This window comes from Propithecus coquereli, unplaced genomic scaffold, assembly GCF_000956105.1.
Source record: "Propithecus coquereli isolate 6110/MARCELLA unplaced genomic scaffold, Pcoq_1.0 Scaffold518, whole genome shotgun sequence".
Lineage (NCBI taxonomy): Eukaryota > Metazoa > Chordata > Mammalia > Primates > Indriidae > Propithecus > Propithecus coquereli.
Genome location: NW_012151041.1, coordinates 1,433,199 through 1,454,572, shown reverse-complemented (window position 1 = coordinate 1,454,572; position 21,374 = coordinate 1,433,199). Strand labels below are relative to the sequence as shown.

At 56.0% G+C, this 21,374-nt stretch overlaps 1 protein-coding gene across 1 annotated transcript in view; it reads left to right on the top strand.

The window, feature by feature from the left end:
- SORCS2 (sortilin-related VPS10 domain containing receptor 2) overlaps positions 1-21,374 on the top strand; it is a 488,162-nt gene that overhangs the window by 296,615 nt on the left and 170,173 nt on the right. The window contains exon 3 of the mRNA XM_012656749.1: positions 5,830-5,929. Within this exon, the coding sequence (XP_012512203.1) occupies positions 5,830-5,929 (100 nt within the window). The remainder of the gene's footprint in view (positions 1-5,829; positions 5,930-21,374) is intronic.

The window sequence follows — 21,374 nt, the reverse complement described above, 5'->3', positions numbered from 1 at the left end:
GCCTTCCTGGCATCCCTGCCTGGTGGCCACTGTCACACAGTGGAATACGGATCCCTGGCTCCTCCAGTGCCTGGCACTGAGCCTGACACCCAGCAGACACTCAGCCCTTGTTGGGGGAGCCGTCGGCTGTCACTAGGGGTCACCCTGGCCTCTCACGCCTCCACTGTGCTCCCCGCAGCCCACTTTGCCCCAAAGCCACGCGCCCAGATCCCACCTGGCCCCCGCCCCCGTGGTCCCAGCAAGGGGCCTCCCTCCCTCTGGCTTCCCACCTGCATCAAACTCTTTGGAGGCAGGGGCCCTGCAGACCTGGGCTGTGCGTCCCTGCTCTGCCATGACCGGCTGCCTGTCTCCATTCCTTCACCGAAAAATGGAAGCTCCCCAGGGCAGGGAGGAGATTTAAACACGAATTAGTCAGGTAAGGTGCTAATTCAGAGGCTCCTGTATAAAATAGGTGCTCAATAAATGCGACTGCCTATAGAGGGTTAAATGTGGCCACCTCCAAATCTATGTCCACCCAGAACCTCCGAGGTGACTTTATTGGATACAGGGTCTTTGAAGATATAATTAGCTAAGGATCAAGATGAAATCATTCTGGGTTTAGGGCGGGCCCCAAATCCGGTGTGCAGACAGAGGCAGAGACCAGTGATGCAGCCACAGCCAAGGAACACTGGGAGCCGCGAGGAGGTGGCAGAGGCAGGAAGGGCGCTCCCCGAGCGTCTCCAGAGGAAGCACAGCTCTGCCCAAACCTTGACTTTGGACCCTGACCTCCAGTGCTGTGACAGAGCAAGCACCTGCCTGTAGCATCTGCGGGGCAGCCGGGGAGCCTAACCCCCCACCTCCACTCCAGCCCTCGCCCTGCCCTGCCTCAGTTTCCCCTCTCAGCACTAGAGTGACGTTGTCTGGCCGAGTCTTACCGCTCACACAGTGCTGAGCACACACAGGAAATGGTCAACAGGCATGAGTGGGGTTTTTTAATGGTCTTTCAAGGAAGGAACTTTGGAGTTTAAAGTAACAGTCAGCTGAGCACAGCTCCCTTGTGGCACAGCAGCACCTCCTGTCCGGGGCCCTGTGCATGCCGCCACCCCTACCGCCTGCGGGAATCGGTTCTGCCCCTGACCCCGCCGCTCTCTACTTTCAGGTTTTCTAACCGCAATTCAAGGTCTGAACTCTTCTGACAGCCTGGAGTGCAGTGAGTGCGCTGTGGAGATAAATGCACTGCTGGGGAGACGAGGCCATCCATCATGGGGGAGCGGCGTGTCCCTGAGCAGCCCTGGCCTGCCAGAGACTTGGCGCGTTCCAGAGCGGGGCTCTCCTGGGCACCCCCTGCAAGACGGCATGGGGGCCGAGGCCGTGCAGAGCTGTGTGGCATCTTCCAGCTTAGTTTCTGGGAATAAATCTCCATGACGCAGGTGTCGTGGCTGTACTGACTTGTTTATTTGAGAAGCGGTTGCTCAGAGGAAATGATGAGCTGTGAGATGGACGCTCGAGCTGCCCACCAGGCACACAGCGTCTGGGCGAGTCTTCCCAGAGGAACGGATGCCCTCAGCCCTCGTGGGAGGGATGCCGGGAGAGCAGAGAGTCAGGAGCACTTGTGGGTGCATGCCTGCTGGTGGAGGGCGTGCGGTCACGGCCTTTTACACTGGTGGGACCCAGGGACCCCTAACTCCAGCCCTCTGATGCCACAAAGGGGGAAACTGAGGCCAAGATCCTGGTTGCTGCCCAGAGAGCTCGGCAAATCAGCAGCAGCGTGGGGACGCAAGCCCAGGTCCCCTGACCTTAAATTTCACCCAGGGGCTGTCCTGGCCCCCAGCCCAGCCTTCGCCATGCCCCAAGCAGCACCACGCCCTCCTTGTGACCAGCTAGCGTCCCTCTCCACCACCTCCATCAACCTGACGCTGTCTAGCCCCGGGTCATGCCGACTGCTCCTAGGCCAGCGTCCTGTCCTTCCTCTTACTGCCCACGCAGTCGCCTGCCCCCACCAGCAGCCACAGCTGCTCTAGAACAGCAGCAGTGACGAGCCTACCACAGCAGAGTGTGCTGCCACCCAGGCACCGTCTAGGCACATTCCCTACAGCCCCTCAGCCCACCTGCTGGGACAGTGCTGTCTAAGGGGGACACACACCCATCCACCAGGGCCCTGTGCACACCCTTCGGATGCCACCCGCTGCCGTGGCACCTCGCCCAGGCTGGTGCATCCGTTAGGAATAGAACTTGAGCCGATGTGTGTTTTAAATGTCCCAGTGTCCACGTTAAAGAGAGGTGACATGGAGGGACCGTAAATGCTAAGTGAACGGAGGCACTCTGAAAAGGCTATGTACTGCAGCATTCTGACTACGTGACATTCCGGATAAGGCAAACCGTGGGGACAGCGAAGAGATCAGAGGTTGCCAGGGCGGGGGACGGAGGGATGAACAGGCGAAGCAGAGGGTCTTCAGGGCAGTGGCACTTCTCTGTGTGACACTGCAGTGGTGGACACACGTGTCATTATGCATTTGCCCGAGCCCACAGAGCGGACAGTGCCAGGGTGGACCCACTGTAAGCTGTGGCCCTGGTGGCAGTGGTACGTCAGCATGGCTTCCGTGCTCGGACAGACGTCCCGCTGCCGTGGCGGAGGCCGCACGTGTGGGGACGGGGATGAGGGAACTCTGCACTTTCTGCTCGATTTTGTTGTGAACTTAAAAGTGATTTCAGAAATAAAGCCTATTAATTTAAAAAAACAGGGAAATTAATTTTCAATAGTAGATTTTAATTAACTCCATAATCCTAACTATTATTACGTCAACATATAATCAATATAAAATTCGTAATGAAATATTTTACGTCTTTTGTGCTAAGTCTTTGAAATTAGTGTACATTTCACGGTCGGGTGTCTCCATTCAGACAAATCTGCCACATCCTGAGCGCGGGGCAGCCTCACGTGGCCAGTGGGTGTGTACGACGGGTGGGCCCTGCTCGCTCGGTGGCCCTGGGGACTTGATGTCTCCTTAGTGTCCCTTCTGCTCGCCGCTGGCCAGTTCCCTGCCTGCACGTGCTCACTCGTGCACTCTTCTCCCCGTGAGGGTGGGGACGGTGCCTGTCCTCACCGTGGAAGGGCCCCCAGCCTCTGTGCGGTGGCTGGCACACAACAGGCACTCAGTAAACACGTCCTGTATGAATGCATTTGGACAGGGAAATAAGCTTAGATTCTCAGGCCTTCGTGTGGGGCTCAAAGCATGAAAAAGCTGAGCAAATAACGAATGGGTGAGCGAGTGAAGGGATGAATGAATGTCCCCAGTATCCAGCAGGTGGTCTGGTCTGGGGTCTGATAGACATTTGAGGGGCTGGATTTGTGTTGTCCAGAGGGGCGAGGGAGTTTCTGAGGCCTCCGCAGCCGGCAGTGGTGGCTGCCTATGGTTCACACAGACCACTCCTGCCCCGCGCCCTAGGCCCTGCACCTGAGGCTGCTTCCCAGGGCTGCCATCACGGAGTGCTGCAGCCTGGGCAGCTGAAAACAAAGGAAATTGCTTCTCTCATGGTTCTGGAGGTCACATGTCCAAGACCAGCTCCATCCAGAGGCTCCAAGGGAGGCCGTTCCTGGCCCCTCTCTCGGCGGCCGTAAGGAATCCTTGGTGCCCCTCGGCTTACAGCCGTGTCACTGCAGCCTCTGCCTCCCTCTTCACGCGGCCCTCCCTGCGTGTCTGCGACCCTGCTTCCAAATACGGTCACACAGGTTCCAAGTGGACGTGGATCTGGGGACACTGCTCGGCCCGGCACAGCCTCCCTCCTCCCTTTCAGGCTCTGCACAAATGCCACCTTGTCCGGGGGCCCCCTTGCTGCTCCCACTCTCTTCCCCCACACCGTCCAGTCTTCTTCCGGCCCTCGCTGTGCCACTGCTGTCATAGCTGTGCTGCTTCATCGTCTGTCTGCCTCCCTCCTCCCCGCCATGGGCCAGGCAGAGCAGGCCCCTGTGCACCGCCCCCTGCTGCAGGCTGCCCTGGTGCAGCAGGTGTGAACTGCGCTGGCCGAGGGGGCGTGCGGGGCTGCGGGCAGGGCCAGGGAAGGGGCAGTTGTGAGGCCGGCGGGAGGAGGAGTCGGAGGCAGGTCTGGAGGAGATGGCTCCGCCGCGTGGGCGGGGAGGGGCCAGGGCAGGTCTAAGCACGGCCGTTTGTTCCTGCTGGGGCTCTGGACTCTCCCAGGTCAGATCGATCCTCTGCTAATGGGCCTCTCCCTCCTTCCCAAAGAAAATCGATGCTCTGAGGTTTTGAGAGTAAGTGCCGCCTAATCACACCTCCACTGGCGCCGCGTCCCCTGCAGCCCGCTCTTCCCTGGGGTCCTAGGAGTCAGAGGGCTGCGGGGCTGCTCTCGGTCCTGGCCTAGGAAGGACACAGTCTCTGGGGACTTGTGGCCACGGGGCCCCCAGGCCCAGAGCTGATGAACAGCCTATTTTCCTGGAGCCTCAGTTTTACTTGAAGATTTAGGGAGGAAACGTCTCCATGTAGAAACCACCAGGATGTACTATGGCAGGGAACTTAAAAGCTCCTGTGGGCATGGTGCGTGTATGCCAAAGCCCCCAGGGCTACACACTGGGCAGGGGTGAGAAGCACAGACCTCTCCGTCACTCCCATAGCAAGGTGGCGTAGGCCAGGCTCCGGGCCAGGGTGCTGGGGGCTGAGGCAGGGCCCTAGAGCTTTGGGGTCCAGCCCAACCTCTTGCCCACTCTGGGGGGCTCCCCAAACAGCCCCCAAGCTCAGCTTCCCCCCAGCCCTGTCCCACAAGTCTCAGTAGCAATTAAACATAGAAAGGCTGGGAGGCACGCTGTACACAGCAGGTGCTCAATAGCTGTGCATTCTGTCCCTGTTCCTTTCCCTCCTTGGGTCTGTCTCTGAACTCTGTGTGACAGATGGGTGACGTGGGAATGCTTCCCTGGGGATTTGGCCGCACAGCCTGGCATGTTCTGCAATCCTAGCACATTTTAACAGGTCCGATAAGTGGCATTGGTTTTAGGTCCCTGGGACCTCAATCTCGAATGTAGAATTAATTCCATGTCCTAATGTGTCAATGGCTTCCAAACAACAGACGTGACATTGCTTTCGGTGGCTTCTCTCCCTCCAATTGCCTCTGGGCTGGGGCGAGCTTGCAGAGGTTCGCACCTGTGTCCCTCCCGGCGGCAGGAGGGCCCTGCCCGGGTGGTGCTGTGTTGGATCCTCGTCTCCCAGAGTGTGCCTGGCATGTTGCTGCTCCCAGGCCAGCTCAGTGCTCTGGTACCTGCCTGCTGTCCCCTACCATCCTGTGCTGGAGGTGGCGGCCAGGGCGGAGGGAGGGAGCTCATTGGAGGGCTTAGGGTGCAGAGAAGGGAAGAGGCAGCAGTGGGCACCATGATGCCAGCACAGTCGGGGAACATTCTGGTGGCAAACAGGACGCCAACTGGCATCAGACAGGCCATCGTTCAAATCCTGAGCCGGCCACTTACCAGCTGAGTGATTTCAGGCAGGAAACTGTGCCCTCTGAGCCTCGTCCCGGTCGTCTGTGAGTGCACAGGGTGACCTAGACGTGCCGGCACACAGCAGGCAGTGAGGAGGTGGCTGGCTGGGGTTTAGAGTGGGAAGGACCTGACTTCGAATCCTAGCTCTGGACCTCAGCACGCGTCCTCAGTGTCCCCAAGGGAGCCCCGTCTCCTCACCTGCCATGTGGGGACACAGCGCTCCTGGGGAGGGTGTCTGTGACTACGTCCAGGGCATCTGGGCGCTCTGCCAGCACCCGCTGGCACAGGACAGGTATTGGATACCGTGTGGCTTGATCAGCGCCGCACCTAGAGGTCGAGTGGCTGACAGCTGTCCCCTGTTCCCCCAGGTCCTCGGATTTCGGGACGTCCTACACCAAGCTCACCCTCCAGCCTGGTGTCACCACCGTCATTGACAACTTCTACATTTGCCCAACCAACAAGAGAAAGGTAGGTGCTAGAAGCAGGCGGCTGCAGCTCCAGCTCCAGCCCCACGGGGCCCTGCCTTGTGCCGCTCACTGCAGAACCCAGAGGCTGATGCGCCACCCGGCTGGGTTCCTGCTTTGGGACAGTGGCCCAGCAGTGGGGTGCCAGCCCCTGCTCTTGCAAGCCAGCCTTCCCAGTGCCACTGCACACCGTCTGATGGCTGTGCTTTAATACGCTGGCCAGGCCCCTGGAGGGAGGCACTGCGCACTTGCCTGGGGCACGTTCGTCCATCCAGGCGCAGCGGCGAGGGGTCGGAGGGCCCTGGGCACAGGAAGAGAACCAGCTCTTTTTGGTGTGGGGTCCTCAAAAGGCAGCGTTGAGCAGGCCGGTCCTTCTGAAGGGCTTTCGTTTATTTCGTCTGATGTGGCTTTGATTGTCCTCTGGTCTGAGTGGTGTCCCCTGACTTTGCTCTCTGGCTGTGGGAAATACCATCTCGCTTTCCAAAGCAGGTGGCCGTGCTGTGTGTTTTCCTCTCCTTGACTGGGGCTGTGGGAGCTCCTGGCAGAGCTAGGATGCAGAGGGGGGGAGGGCCACCGCAGGGGAGGGCCACGGTGCCCGCCTGGAAGGGCGAGTGAGGCAGAGGTGGGCAGGGTTGGTCTTGGCCAGCCCTGCTTCCCCAGAACCCACCTGGGGGACTCACACGCCTGACCGCACTCCACCCCACAACCACCCAAGGAACAAGGCAGAGAACCGAGCAGGGAGAGGTGAGACTTGCCTACTGGGGAGTGGCAGGGAGCTGGGACGAGGGGGCTGCCTTGAGGCGACCGCCTGGCGTCTCCGCCTGGGCCTGAGTCTGGCCCCATAGCACACTGGCTCTGCAACCGCAGGCTCCACGCCCTCCTTGTCAGTGAAGTGGGGGTAACAGTGTCCGCACTGCCGTGTTGGCGGAATTAATGAGATGCTACTTGCCGAGTGCGCCTGGGAGCAGCCCTCGTCCTCAGTGAGAGGCACGGAGGTCTCCTCGCCACTCGCCTGAGACTCTGGGGTTGGGCTTGGTTCCAGGGGACCAAGCTTCACTGCGTGGCCCCGGCCAGCGTTGTCTGGAGCGAAGGCCCTGACAGGTGGCTGTGCCAGGCAGGGGGGGCACCACCCTGGTCCCTCAGACCAGCACCACCTGCTGTTAGCATGGCTGCCCACACCTCCGTGTTGAGAGAACAGAGTAGTTATCAGTGATGGGAACAAGGCCAGCAACTTGTTACCTGACTAACAGGGTGGCATGTGTGGCTGCCATGCTGCCGGCTGCCTGTGCTTCTGCCACCGAGAATGAAGCACCTGCCCCTCTGTCTGCAGAGGTGTTGATGGGCTGCGTGCTGAGTGGGGCTGGGGACAGAGGTCAGGGAGGCCGGGAGCGTGCAGACTCAGAGGCTCGCGGAGCAGAGGGCCCGAGCCCCGGGCTGCAGGCCCCACTGTGTGTCTGCTGGGTATGACTGCGGGCAGGTTTCTCTATTGCTTCATGCCTCGGTTTCCTTGGCTGTGAAGCAGGGTCTTAATAGTGGAATAAGGTGACCTGAGTTAATATGCGTGCAGTACGTAGAATAAAGCTGGCACAGTTTGACAGAGGTCTCGCAGTCGGTAGGAGCTTGGCTTGATTTGGTTTTAAAAGGATTTAGGGGCAGAAGAGCCGCAGTCATGGTTCCAGAGAGAATTAATCTGAGGCCATGTCAGGCAAGGAATGGAGGAAGCTGGTTAAGGCAGAGAGGAAGACTCGGGGGGCTCAGGGCTGGTCTTCTCACACTGGAAGGGTGGTCCTGGGGACACAGCAGCCCGTGTAGTCTGCAGGGTGGAGGCCAGGTGTGATTCCTCTCCACTCCTCAGCCCTGCACAGAGCACTCAGAACTCAGGAAGCACAGATGCAATGGACTGTGCTGGGGCTGAGCTGGGACCTTTCTGGAAAAGAGATTTGGATGTAATACAAAGCAAAACTGGCCTTCCATCATGGCACTAATTTATCCACTTGTGATAGTTTGCTGGTCCCTTCAGCCATCCCTGGTGATGACTCACGGTATGCCAGGCCCTGGGCCAGAGGCTGAGGTCCAGCATAGTCAGCTACATGGGTGGGTGGGGCCTGCCCTGGCCCGCCACCCCATCACCCAGAGCAGAAAGCGGAGGGTCAGGGAGGCTCGGAGATTGCCCAAGTCACCCAGCTGGTAGACAGAAAAAAAGCAGTCGTGACGCATCATGCTTGGCCTTGCCCAGGATTCAGACCCAGGTCTGCTGGACCTGGAGCACCTCTGTCATGCTCTGGCGCACCAGGCACCCTGCACCAGAGCACTGGGGGAACAGTGGGGCCCCCAGGTCTGTACAGCCCAGCCTACTCGCTGGAGTTGGAAATCGCAGCTCCTTACCCTACACCAGCTGCAGCCTGGTGGGTGCTGAGCTGTGTAACTGTGAGCAGATCCCATTTCCTCTCCAGGCCTCAGTTTCCCCATCCCTAAGAGGAGGAACTGAAGGCTCTCCAGAGCCCCTTCTACCTCCGACATCCTGGCCCCTCTTGGTCTCCTTCCAGGGTGATCCCGTGGGAAGGGCAGCAGCAGGAACGAGACACCCGTGGGCAGATCCCCCACGTGGCTGCAGCCACCGCTGTGCCTCGGCCTGTGCATTGCCTGGGCGAGAGGGCAGGCTGGGCACGGCCTTCGGGCCCCTCCCAACACCTGCACCCATCCGTGCAGCAGATGCGGGCGAGGCCCTGGTGTGTGCCAGGCTGCAGGCTCGGTGCTGGAGAGAGAACCTTTTTGTCCAGTCTCGTAGACAACAGGTGCAGATCAAGTACCTACCAGGTCCCAGGTTTCTTGCTGGGCACTGCGGAGCAGAAGTGAATCTTCTAGAACCTCTGAGGGTCTCACAGGGCCCTGCGAAACTGAACCTCCCCTGCTGTGTGTTTGTGGGAGGAATGGAAAAGGGCTGACGTTGGGTTTGACCCTGGGTGACTCTGATCTGGGGAGAGACAGGGCCCTCCATTTCTATTTGCAGGGCGCCACGCCGTGTTATCGGTAACGGATGGCTTTGCAGGAAGACGTGACTACTATTTGGAGTCCATTTAGCAACAATTACAGGCTGAGCAGCACTTTATAGCTTCTTGGAGACCACTTTGCAACCTGTCTCACAAAATGAATTCCCTTTTATTTGTGTCTTGCCTGTAGTACAATCAGAACTTCCTAGCCGTGATGGCAGGGCAGGGCATTCTGCCATTGTGGCATGATCTGGGCCCTGGGGACCCAGACGACCCCCGGGCACCTGCGTGGCTCTGCGCCGCCTGCAATTCCCGCCTCAGATTTGGGCTGACGGCATCTTTCCTTGTGTCTTGGCCTCAAGAACCCTTTGGCCTGGGGGCAGTGTGAAGGCACAGCCCCGAGGAGCTGGCCCGGGCATGGAAGTACTACCAAGTGTCATGTTTTACATTAAAAATTTACGTGAATTTTCATCTTACTGCATTAGATATCAGTGTTGGTTTGAATACTAAAATCACACACACACACACATTTTCACCCAAAAAATGTTGATGTCAAACTGATGTCCCAGGAGAATGCTGCATCCCAGGCCCCCGCCCGCCCCCCACTGTGGGCCCTCCTGGGTGTGTGACTCCCGGTGGAGCGGCAGGGGGTGGGGACGAGAGCCCCTCACTCACCGGAGTCTCTGTGAGGCACCACCACGTGCCAAGCACTCAAGATGGAGAAAGGAATCGGACCCAAATCTTATCTTGGAGACTCTCAGTGTTGCAGAAAGCAACAAAACCTGTTCGGCAGAGCAGCGTGGACCACGGTGAAGCACGCACCGTGTTCCGAGGCCTCTGCGAAGGGTCAGGTGCGGTATCAGGACCTCTGAGGATGCGTCTCTAATCCCTGCAGGGTAAGGAGTCCTGTGCCATTTTACGGGCGAAAGGAAGCGCGCGCTGCTTCCCCAGGGCCCGCAGTCCGTGGGCAGGTGGAACCCTGGTGTCCTGCTTGGATACAGGGCACGTAGAGTGTTGACGTGGTGTCGTGGCTACACTAAAGAAAAATGTGGATAGAAGCAACACGAGAGCAGGAGTCGACAACTCTGAATCCAGGGTTCCAGCTTGGATGTCCACTCATGGCAGGCAGCAAGGCGGGGTCACCAAGTGGCACGCTCTGCGTACTGTGGACCCCAGCCATGGACAGGATTCCCCACCAGTCCCCAAGCCTCAGGGCCCAGTCCCTTCTGTAATGAGCCTGAGGAAATTGTCCCCAGCAGAGTTCCAAGGCCAGGGGAGCCGGGAGGGACGTAGCTGTGTGCCTGCTTCAGCCACACCAAAGGGGGCACTCGCAGGCCACCCCTAACCCTCGGGCAGGCTCTGAGCGTCCCCACAAGGCCCCTGCCATCCCCAGGCCTCCCCTGTGATTTTAGCACAGGGTATGGCCGGGCCCCCCCGAGGTCTGTTACTGTGAGGGGCAGGAGCCCTGCCTGGTGGGAAGAGAAGCCAGAGTGGGGCCCCATGGAGGACTGGGAGACAAAGCAGGGGCCAAATGGGCTGAAACTCCCAATGGCGATACTCTCCGTTCTCCTGATGGCCAGGCATCCACTCCTGTCCAGGAGAAAAATGGCTCACCTGGGCGCATCAGTGTCTCAGGAACAGAGTGCACCCCGTGAAACTCCAGCCTACTGCACGGAAAATCGTCCCCTCGTAAAGTCACCAGGTCACTGCGAGAGAAGGAGAAAGAAGAACAAACGGCCCCGCTGCTCAGAAAGCAAGTCTCCTGGGCCTCCCGCCTCGGGAGCCACTGAACGGCGAGCGGAGGAGACTGGATTTACTCTCCCCCGAAGAGAGTGCAGAACATGAGAGCCCCAGAGACCAGAGCCAAAAAGTGAAGTCAAAAGTACGGAGGCCACCCGGCGTCTCAGGGCCGCCCACACGTGCTCAAGGAGCTCCAGGCCTCTTCCGGAGAGCTCCGCGGACCCGCCTTTGCCCGGCGCTGAGCTCCATGGCTCTTTACCTGTGTCCATTTGTCGGAGTGGACCTGAGAGTGACAGGGTGCTGCCCGAGGGCACGAACAGCATCCCCCAAGGCTGTGACTGTGGCCACCACGTTAGAGATCAGAAAACAGAGGCTGGTGGAGGCTCAGTGACCAACCTAAGGTCCCAGGCCAGCAAGGGGCTGGGGGAGTGAGTGGGATTTGGACCCACACCTGTCTGTCCCCCACCCCCCACATCTTATCCCGCACACCCGGGAAGGCCTGGTGTTTTGGGCACCTGCCTGCCCTCCCGTGATCCAGGAATTAAAGCCTTTTACCGCCTCTGTTTTCAGTGAAAACCAGAATGCCCCTCTGTCTTCCTCAGCTCAGGCTGCTATAACGAAACACTCTAAACTGGGCGGCTTAAACAACAAACAGTTATTTCTCACAGTTCTGGAGTTGGAAGTCCAGGAGCAGGGTGTGCGTGGTCAGGTTCTGGTGCGGGCTCTCTTCTAGGTTCCGCTCGCATCCTCGCGCAGCGCAGGAGGGCTCGCCCGCTCGCTGGGCTGTCCCTCCGAGGGCGCCACTGCCTTCATGAGGGCTCCACACTCAGGATCTAATTCTTCCCACAGGTCCCACCGCCGAACACCTCACCTTGGGATCAGGGGTTAGACATCTGACTCTGGGGGAGACGCAAACATCAGTCCATTGCAGCCTTCTTCGTCCAGAGCCACCTTCCTCTGTCACGGGAGGCGTGTGTTCACATTCCAGCGGGCACTCAGACATGTTGAGGAGCCGGGCCTGGGTCACCTGTCAGCGCCGAGATTCAAACTCGGCAACACCTCCCTCCCCACCCTGTCTCTCCCACCTCCCCAGGCACCCACGCCGCTCAGCCTGCCCAGAGGGAGCCTGTGCCAGGGGCCTCCTTCCTCTGCACACCCGGCGCCCACCTCCCTGCCCGTCCGTGGCCTGTTGAGCATCGCACGTGGTCTCCGTCTCAGTGAGGAGGCCCCAGCCAGCTCAGCACGTGGCAGATCATAAGTGGTGCTGTCCCTTGGGTGGGAGAAGAGGTGACAGGTTTATTCTCTTGTGCCCAAGAGCACCATGTGGGGTGACCACCACACGTGGCACAAAGGTCAGCTGCTCTGTTCTGTGCAGCGGGTGCTGGGGCACAGGGCTTGCGGGGGACACTGCCTGCTGGGTGGGGACGCTGGTAGGAGCCCACACGGCCGGATTCTTGTTTCCCACGGCGCGGCCGCTTGGCTTCCCTATTGAGCAAGAAGCTGATTTAAGGAAACTTCCTTGAGGAGCTGGGTAAGCTGTGTTTGCTGCAGCCTGGATTTATCCCTCTTCCTTTCATGCATTTAGAAAACAGTGGTGTTTTTATCCTTTGTGCAGTAGAGGCTCTTAGAAAGCTTTGAGGATCATTACCTGGTAAAAGTAGCTTACATTTGAAGTGATTTCTGCAGTGGGGGATGCCCAGGCCGCGGGAGGCTCTCGCCAGGCCAAAGGGATTTCCAGCCCTGCCACCTTATTTTGGCATTGGCACCTGTTTTCTGGTGCTGAAAACACCACCTCAAGGCGCAAAATCCACTCGTGCCCAGTCCCTTGGAACTGGTCTTCTCCAGGCCTTTGTCCCAGGGAGGAGCCACAGCTACACGGGGACACAGGGCAGATGTCTGGGCGTGGGCTCGGCACTGCGCCCCACGCCTCGGCCCTCTGCAGTCCTGCGGGTCTGCCTGTTCCGCGTAGTCCTTTCCATCTCCTGGGCACCCCCAGCCCACACTACCTGACTCGGGGCCTCCTCACGGTCACCCTGGCCCTCCCTAACCTGCTTCCCTCCATGTTCTGACCCAGCTGGGACCACCCATGCCCCAACACACACTTGGGGCCTTTTGCCAGCCTTCAGGGGCTCTTCTTGTGACACCAGGCTGCCTGCTCTGGCTGCCACCCTCCACTCCATCTCAGCACCCACAAGCACGTGGGGAAGAGGCCGCTCCCTTCCAGCCTGGGCCCCCCATTCTCCTCCCATTCTGGACACACCTCACCCCACCTCCTCCACCCCGTTCTCCATGGTCATGTTTATCCCATAGCTCTTGCTTCACATTGCACCTCCTTGGAGCACCTTCCTAGGCCCACCCTCCTCCCCCCAAACCCCAGATCAGCTCAGGACCCCAATCATAGGGTCTTTCTGCTCTTTCTTGCCCACACAGACCAGTCTGCAGTAACACATGTCCATCTGCCCTCCTCACCCATGGGAAGCCTCTGCCCTGGGAAGCACCCCCAGGCAGGAGTTCTGTCTCTGTCGCTTTCTGTCCAGCCAGCACCTGGCACTGTGCCTAGAACGTCGTCTTGAACAAATGAATGTATAGATGGATGTATACACGAACAGCTTGCTGAAAAAGCAATCACTAAAGAAACTTAATCCAGACAGGAGATACCCTACATGCCTGAAATGTTTGCTGTAGGCCAACATCTGCGGATCTGCTTTGGGCTGTTATTAGATTGGTGCAAAAGTAATTGTGGTTTTGGACTGTGACTTTTAAATCATTATAACTAGGCTCAAATACATCTTTATTAATCAAAATAGGAACCATTACAATCAACACATTTTTGCCAACAAGAATAAGTTTGTTTATTCCTGTAGTGTAAAAATTCGTGCTTCGGGATTCAACGAACTTTTGGAAAGAGTTCGTTGCTGCATCCTGCTGGTTGTGGAAGCATTTTCCCTGCAAAAAGTTGTCGAGATGCCTGAAGAAGTGGTAGTCGGCTGGCGAGAGATCGGGTGAATATGGCAGATGAGGGAAAACTTCGTAGCCCAATCGTTCAACTTCTGAAGCGTTGGTTGTGTGACATGTGGTTGGGTGTTGTCGTGGAAAAGAACTGGGCCCTTTCTGGTGACCGATGGCAGCTGCAGGCGTTGCAGTTTCCTGTGCATCTCATCGATTTGCTGAGCAGACTTCTCAAATGTCATGGTTTCACCAGGATTCAGAAAGCTGTAGTGGATCAGACTGTTAGCAGACCACCAAACAGTGACCACGACCTTTTTCTGGTACAAGTTTGGCTTTGGGAAGTGCTTTGGAGCTGCTTCTCGGTCCAACCACTGCGCTGGTCATCGCCAATTGTCATATAAAATCCACTTTCGTTGCACATGGATCAAGAAATGGTTTGTTGTTTTTGTGTACAAGAAGAGAAGATAACACTTCAAAAACAATAATTTTTTTGATTTTCGATCAGCTCACGAGGCACCCACTTACTGAGCTTTTTCACCTTTCCAGTTTGCTTCAAATGCCGAATGACTGTAGAATGGTCGAGGTTGAGGTCTTTGGCAACTTCTCGTGTGGTTGTAAGAGGATCAGCTTCGATGATGGCTCTCAATTGGTCGTCGTCAACTTCAATGGCCAGACACTGTGCACCTCATCTTCAAGGCTCTCATCTCCTTTGCAAAACTTCTTGACCCCCCACTGCACCATACATCTGTTAGCAGTTCCTGGGCCAAATGTGTTGTTGATGTTGTGAGTTGTCTCCGCTGCTTTACAACCCATTTTGAACCTGAATGAGAAAATCGCTCAAATTTGCTTTTTGTCTAACATCATTTCCATAGTCTAAAATAAATATAAAATAAACAGTAAGTAATATGTCATTATTAAAAAATAAAGCAAGAAATGTACATTAAAATGATGTATAACATAACCACATTTAAGAATGTATTCCAATATCAAACGGCAAATGCCAACCGTGCTAAAACCAAAATTACTTTTGCACCAACCTAACAGTTCACTTCCTGCCCAGACCAGGCACACGCACCTGAGCGAAAGCTGGTGGCAGCAGCAAGAGCAGCTCGGCCCCACACCCACCAGCATGGACAGAAAAGCCATTGATGGGTGCTGCCACTAGCATTTTTCTAATGCTACTGTTAAAAAAAATGCATTCCTTATTTTAGAATTTTTTAAAATCTCAAACTCCCTCTTCCTGCTTCTTTCAACCCAGCAGCAGGTGTGCAGATCTGTAGCTTGAAAGCAAGAGGGGACGGGTATTTGTATACACAAGGAGTGCAATGCGCACCACCTGAAGGATGGACATATTTGAAACACGGACTTGGGCGGTGGAGACCAAGGGCAACATACATAGCCTAAACATCTGTACCCCCATAATTTGCTGAAATAAAAGAAAAAAAAAAAAAAAAAAAAAAAGAAAGCCCTCCAGCCCAGCTTCCAACCAGCCTGCTTCCCCACGGAGATGCCCAACCCTGACCGATTCCACATGCCATGCTTAGTAGGGATGCAGTGGGGTGCTGGGGTGGGAGGTGGGCTCCCCAAGCCAGAAGGCCCTGAGCCCAGGCCAGAGCCCGAGGCCGGGGCAGAGCCACTAGTCACTGTCACCTAAGACCTGGCCTCCTTCTGTATTTGCTGGCCATGGGGCGAGCTTTGGCAGGTTACGGGGCCTATCCAGGACTCTGTGTCCTCGTGGGGACATGGATGCTTTCTGCACAGAAGGGGAAACGTGCCATAATGCCCATGCAGGGCCCAGCCCAGCTGGAGCACACAGCAGGTGCTCTGCTGATGCTTGTTCCATTCTGGGCCTGCCCACGGCCAGGGCACACACAGAGCTCTTCGTGGTGTGCGTTCATCACGTCTCTCCCAGATGAGTTCGAACCCCTTGGGGGCCATGTCTTACCCTCTTTGTCCCCAGGGCCCACTGACAGTGACCTCAGGATGGTACTGGGTAACTTGATTAGAACGAAAGACATCAGCTCCCCATGCCAGAGAGTCCGTGAGAGCCGGCCCTGGACGGTGGGATTGGTTGGGGAGAGGGAGGTGAGCGCCAGTGTTTGCTCCCAAAAACAGGAACGAATGCGATGTTGCTAACACTTGAATCCGCTGGTGGACGATCTGGGCAGGGCCCGGCTGGAGGCGATCGGACATAGCAGCTCCTTTTCACACCCGCCGGGAGCTACCGTGTTTTCGTTCCTCGTGTGTGTGTTTGTATTTCAGGCAGCTGAGGCTGAAAACGTTTTGCCGCCATCCACGGTCACCTCCCTTGCGGTGAACCACCGATAGACTGTGCTGGGGGGAGCTTGTTTCCCTGGGCGGAGGCGACGGTGCCCGGTGGGGATTTGGGGGCCTGGCTTCTGGGCCTCTCCCGTCCTGGTCCTGCTAGGGGATGTCTGCAAAGGACGGCACTTCTCTGGGTCTTAGGTCCTGCATCTGCAGAAGGAAATGAAGGCCTCCCAGGACTCCAAGGCCCTCGACACTTACGCTCTGTGCAGCTGTGATTAAAGCGCTATTGGCGGCAGCCAGAAGAAACCAAGACAGGCCAGCAGCAGCAGGAAGGGGTATTCTTGGAAAGATGCAGGTAGAACTGAGGCCAGAAGGTGGCTGGGGAACCTGGCCAGCAAAGGACAGGAAGCAGGAAGGTGCCAGGGTCTTATAGCTGCACAGCTGTGGTGACAAAGAACCCCAGTGACCTCCCGCCCTGTGTCTCTGATGGGGCATGAACTTGCCCCTTCTGAAGGCAGGAGCCTCAGTGGATTGTTCCAGTGGGACCATCCGCCACGGAAGTGGTTACTGTCCAAGAGGAAAATGGGATGGTTTTCCCAAATAAAGGGAGATCGTGTGCTCAGGGGCCATCACCCCATGGCGGGAGACAAGGCACATGGGCCTCTCTGACCCGTGTCCAGTGCTCTATCCTGCTCGGCTGGCGTCTCCATCTTTGTCCTCCCTCAGGGCTGAGCACCGCTACGATGTGCCTTCGCGTGGGTCTGCTTTTGTGTAGACCATTGCGCTTCAACGCTGGGCTTCATCTGTCGACTAAGAAGTATAGTGACTGCAGGTGACTTGACCTGGTCTCTCCTGTTTAGGATTTGTCCAGGGAAGGCCACTTTGCTCCTAGAAGTTTCACTCGACCCGTTGATTGCTTATAGCTTACATGGCAAAATATGCAGGAGCTATTTTTTTAAAATGTGATTGAAATTCTTAAGTGGAAATAACTTTGATATTGCTGGTCTGGACCTCTCAGCACATGCTTCCCTCCTTCCCACCCTAAATAAAATGATTGCTTTTCTAAATGTGATTCTTGGGCCAGAGCTCCATGGGGCCCTTCCTTCCAGCGTGGTTGCGCAGGCCTTTCCTGCGTCCCTGCTCTGACTTGGTGGGGCCCCTTTGCCCACTGTGGAAATAAGGACCAGGAATGGGTCCTGCCAACGAGGAACTCAAAGTCCAGGGAGGAAGACAGACAAGGAAACGGGTGGTCCTTACACCAGTCGGTCACGCACACTGGGCCAGATGTTAGCTGAGGGCTGCATCCTGCAAAGAGACCTTGGCTCAGCCTGGAACAGAGGAGGTGACACCCTGAGCCAAAGCCACTGTCCTGCAGAGCAGCAAAGAGCCTGCCTGTGCGGGGACAGCTCTGATCATCGCTGTGACAGTTTCTCACTGTTTCACCACATGAGCTGGGCCTGCTGTGCTGTCATGGGCTTGGGGTCAGGGGTATATTCACAGCTCCCCTTCCCCGGGCTCTCCATTCAGCAGTGAATGCAGGCGGCCCACAGCCAAGCTTCTTACCAGACGGCTTTTACATTATTTAAAAACATTGATTAGCACCTCCTGGGCCGGCTCCCAGTTTGTGAAAGGAGACTGACTAGGTATATGAATAAACTGTAATGTACAAATAATACCACCGTGTAATTACTCGGGTATAAGAGAATAATTACACGGGTAATTATGCTTTGCAATCGGCAGTGCTGCCTGCTCCACAAATTGTGGCGCCTTAATGGTCGCGGGTGCGGTAACTGTGCTCTGCGCAGGTCATAAATAGATACCTAAGGACTCAGCTGAGATATGAATTCTAATTGTCATGTAATTAAAGAGCAATTAAGTAGTTATTCGTTCCTTATCAATTGGCCGTTATATGTCCTCCAAAGTCCTACTACATTTTTAACAAAATGTGGCCATCTCCCCTGCTGACAGGGAAATAAATACCTATTCTCAAGAGCAAGGCTTGTGTGAGCTGGAGCAGGTGCATCTCTGAGGGTCCTTGGCTGTGGCATCTCCGACCTCAGCGTTGATCAGCTGTTTTCCCTGGGCACGGCTGGAAGATAAAGATTCCCAGGAGAGCATCTTTGCCCCACGGGGCAGCAGCACTTTCACAGGGCAAGAGGGTGACCCTGCCATGAAACCTGCACCAGGACATCAAGGGCTGCCCATGCAGCAGCTCCTCTAGAGGATGGCCCGGATTTCTCTGACAAAACAGTCAGGCCCTGCCCCGAGCTTCTGCAAGTTCTCTCCAGACTGACTGTGAAGAGCACATAAGACGAGCCGCCCCAGGTGGGAAGCTCTCTGGGCAGAGTAGCCCCGTCCTCCTGCAGGAAGCTGGCACAGGCCCCATCAGCAAGCCATGGCTGCACCCAGGAGGGCCTCTCCCATGGGTGCACGCTGCTCCCGGGGGCAGCTAGGTGGCTTTTCCTTTCTGCCTTCCTGCCTCCCCACTCCAACTCCCCCCCGGGGTATTTCTACAGTCTGTAAGGTGGGAACTGGGGGCGGAGCCTCTGGACACAGGTTATGCCCTGCGACGCGTGGTCCCCGCAGAAGTTTGGGTGGTGTAGATGAAAGATGGACAGTCAGGGAGATGGACAGAGAGGAGAGGCAGCTCCTGAAGAGCAAGGCAGAACCAGGAAGGGAGCTGGGAGCGATCCCACAGCAAGAAAAGGGTCAGTGGCAGAACCAGAAGCCATTTGGAAGTGTGAGAGTGCAGCACGGACACTGCAGAAAATAACAAGCCCATGCGTGGAGGAGAGACCGAGCAGGCCTCCCAGATGAAGGGGCTCTGGGTGGCAGGGAGGCGGGAAGAAGGAAGGTGCCAGGCAGGGGAGACTAGGGAGCCTACCCGAGAACCATGGGCATTTCCACATGAGAGCCGGAGCGCCTGGACCGGGAGCAGCAGAGATGTGTGGAGTGGGTGGAGGAGAGGTCCCGGGGTGAAACAAAGCCCTGGTTAAGCTGATCCTCACGTTCTGTTCTCTTTTCTTTAATTATGAGGGGAAAAAAACCTTGTAATTTTTCTCCAAAAAAATATATATACATATATATATGTGTGTATATATATATATATATATATATATAAAGATTAAAGTCAAGCCACTACAAACATTTTCAGTATTGAATTTCAAAATAATAAAATAGATTTTAGTGCCTGCAGATCAGTATGGAAAAGGTCTGGTCTTTATCAGAATTTTATACCCAACTAAGCTGTCACCTCTGGTGACAGCTTCTTCAGATAGCATCTTCAGATAGCAGAACGTCATCTGCTGTGTCCCCAGGGACCTGTCTTGAAAGGAAAATGCCTAGAAAACGTCCTCTGCCAACAGACGGATGGATGAGGGTCCGTGCTGGGGAAGGTGGAGAAGGTGTAGGTAGCACAGGTGAGGCCAGGGACCAGGTGAGCACTAGGTTCAGCTTCAAGAGTTGTTGCTGCAAGAATGGATAGAAACCAAGCACACATGTCAAAATATTTTTTTGGAAAGGAAAAGCTACTGTCTCAAACGTGGTAGATATCCACAAAGACTGTGATGTCGGGGAAGGGGAGGAGGAAGGTGAAGGTGCCGGACCCCTTTCCTGACATAGAAGGGGTCAGTGGTGCCAGCCACTTCATTCTTTGCATGAGTCATTGTAAAAGTATAAACTAGGAATACTTTCGAGAAACTTCCAACAATCTTCCATTGAATCCAACCTGGAGGCTCATCGCCCACATCGCTGGAGAAGAGAATACAAGGAAAGCCACATGGCAGGAGACACAGAACTCATTAAGCACAAGGAAGCCTTACAAATCAGAATGTTTATAAAACCAATTAACAAATGGAAGGCCAAAAATTCACTGGTGGCCATCAGTAGATGTTGATTCCTCGCCCTTGATCTCCCGAGGGACCACGACACATCCAGGTGAGGGCAGGACAGGGAGGAAGGGGTCATAGGAAAAAATACACTTGCTTTAAAACACCCCCCAGGGCCCACCAGCTGCACTCCTGACACTGCAGGATTGAATATTATGAGCCCGGAAGTGCTTCGCAAGCTGTGAAGTGTGAGAGCTGTTGTGTATTAGGGTTGACAGGTAGGGCCCCCCGGGGAGTATAGAGCACATCCGTGAATGACATCATGATATGTTTTGAGGGCCTATGTGTAGGACTCCACCCCATGGCCTGTCCCCATGTCCTCTCTACGCTGGCCCCCCTCAACCCTGTCCCAGCCCCCCACCAAGAATATCTTTCCTGCAAGGTGGCTCTGGCACTAGACATTCCACCTTCAAGGTATTTAGTGCCCCAGTAATTCGATAAACACTTTTGAAGTGTTTGGAGGTAGAATATTCAGACTGTGTGGCAGCAGAGGGATGAAAAGATGCCTGCCTATGCTCAGGGCACCTTTGATTTCTGGCAGAGATGTATAAAGATTTTTGCAAGATTACGTGAGTGCCCATGTTGAGGTTTGTAGAGTGCAGGGGAAGCCCCGAGGAAGGATGTCTCCCCCAGAGAAATGCTGTGTGGGTTTCGTGAGTGGCTGAGCCCTCATAAGCTGGCCACACACAGGGAAGAGGGAAGGGCCACACAGCAGGACCCCACGAGGTAATGTGGTGGCCCAAAATGTACAGATGTGTGGGGACACCTGCCTCTGGGACAGGAGAGTAGGTCCAGGGGGAGCTGGAGCTGCCGGGCAGGAGGGACCACAGCGCTGGGGCTCGAGGCCACACACAAAGTCCGCGAAGCCGTGTTGTTCCCGGAATCGGCTGCTCAGTCCACTCACAAGGAACACGAGGTCAGGACAGGCACCGTCCAGACAGGTGTCTTTGTTCAGGCCTCTCTCTGGAAACCGGAGTTCAGGTCTGAAATACACAGGCAATCTCCAAAGACCCCTTCAGGGTAAACACTCCCTCTCTGTGAAAGTGATGATAATTGCATGAGACGGACCATTCCAGAACCTCCGGCCGTGTGAGCAGGTCGCTATTAAACTGTCTCACTTTAATGGCCACTTTCCCAAAGAGCAGTTAGCTGCAATTGCTCCAAGATTGCCTGCGAATGACTTAAAGCAGGCAGCATCGTGATGGCCCTTCCCGGCAGGGGCCATTTCCAAAAACACTCCCACCCACAGTCCCTACCCATCTTCGTGGGTCCACACGGCAGTGCAGGAGGCCACCCAGCTGTCCCTGCCCAGCCTGTGCAGGCGTCTGTCCATCTTCCCCCCAGTGCCAGCAGCTGGGAGAAGGGCCCGTTTCCTCACGCATCCCTATGAACGTTTAGCGTCAGGATAGGGAGGGAAGAAAACAGACACAGCCCAGGTTCTCTCTCATTCCCGAGGGAAACTGACATCAATTAAAAAACCAAACGAATGCATCAAATTGCAAGTCCTGGTTGGGTGAAGGAAACATACCAACTGTCAGGAGAATGCACACCTTTAAAAGTGACTCTAGGGCCGGGCGTGGTGGCTCACGCCTGTAATCCTAGCACTCTGGGAGGC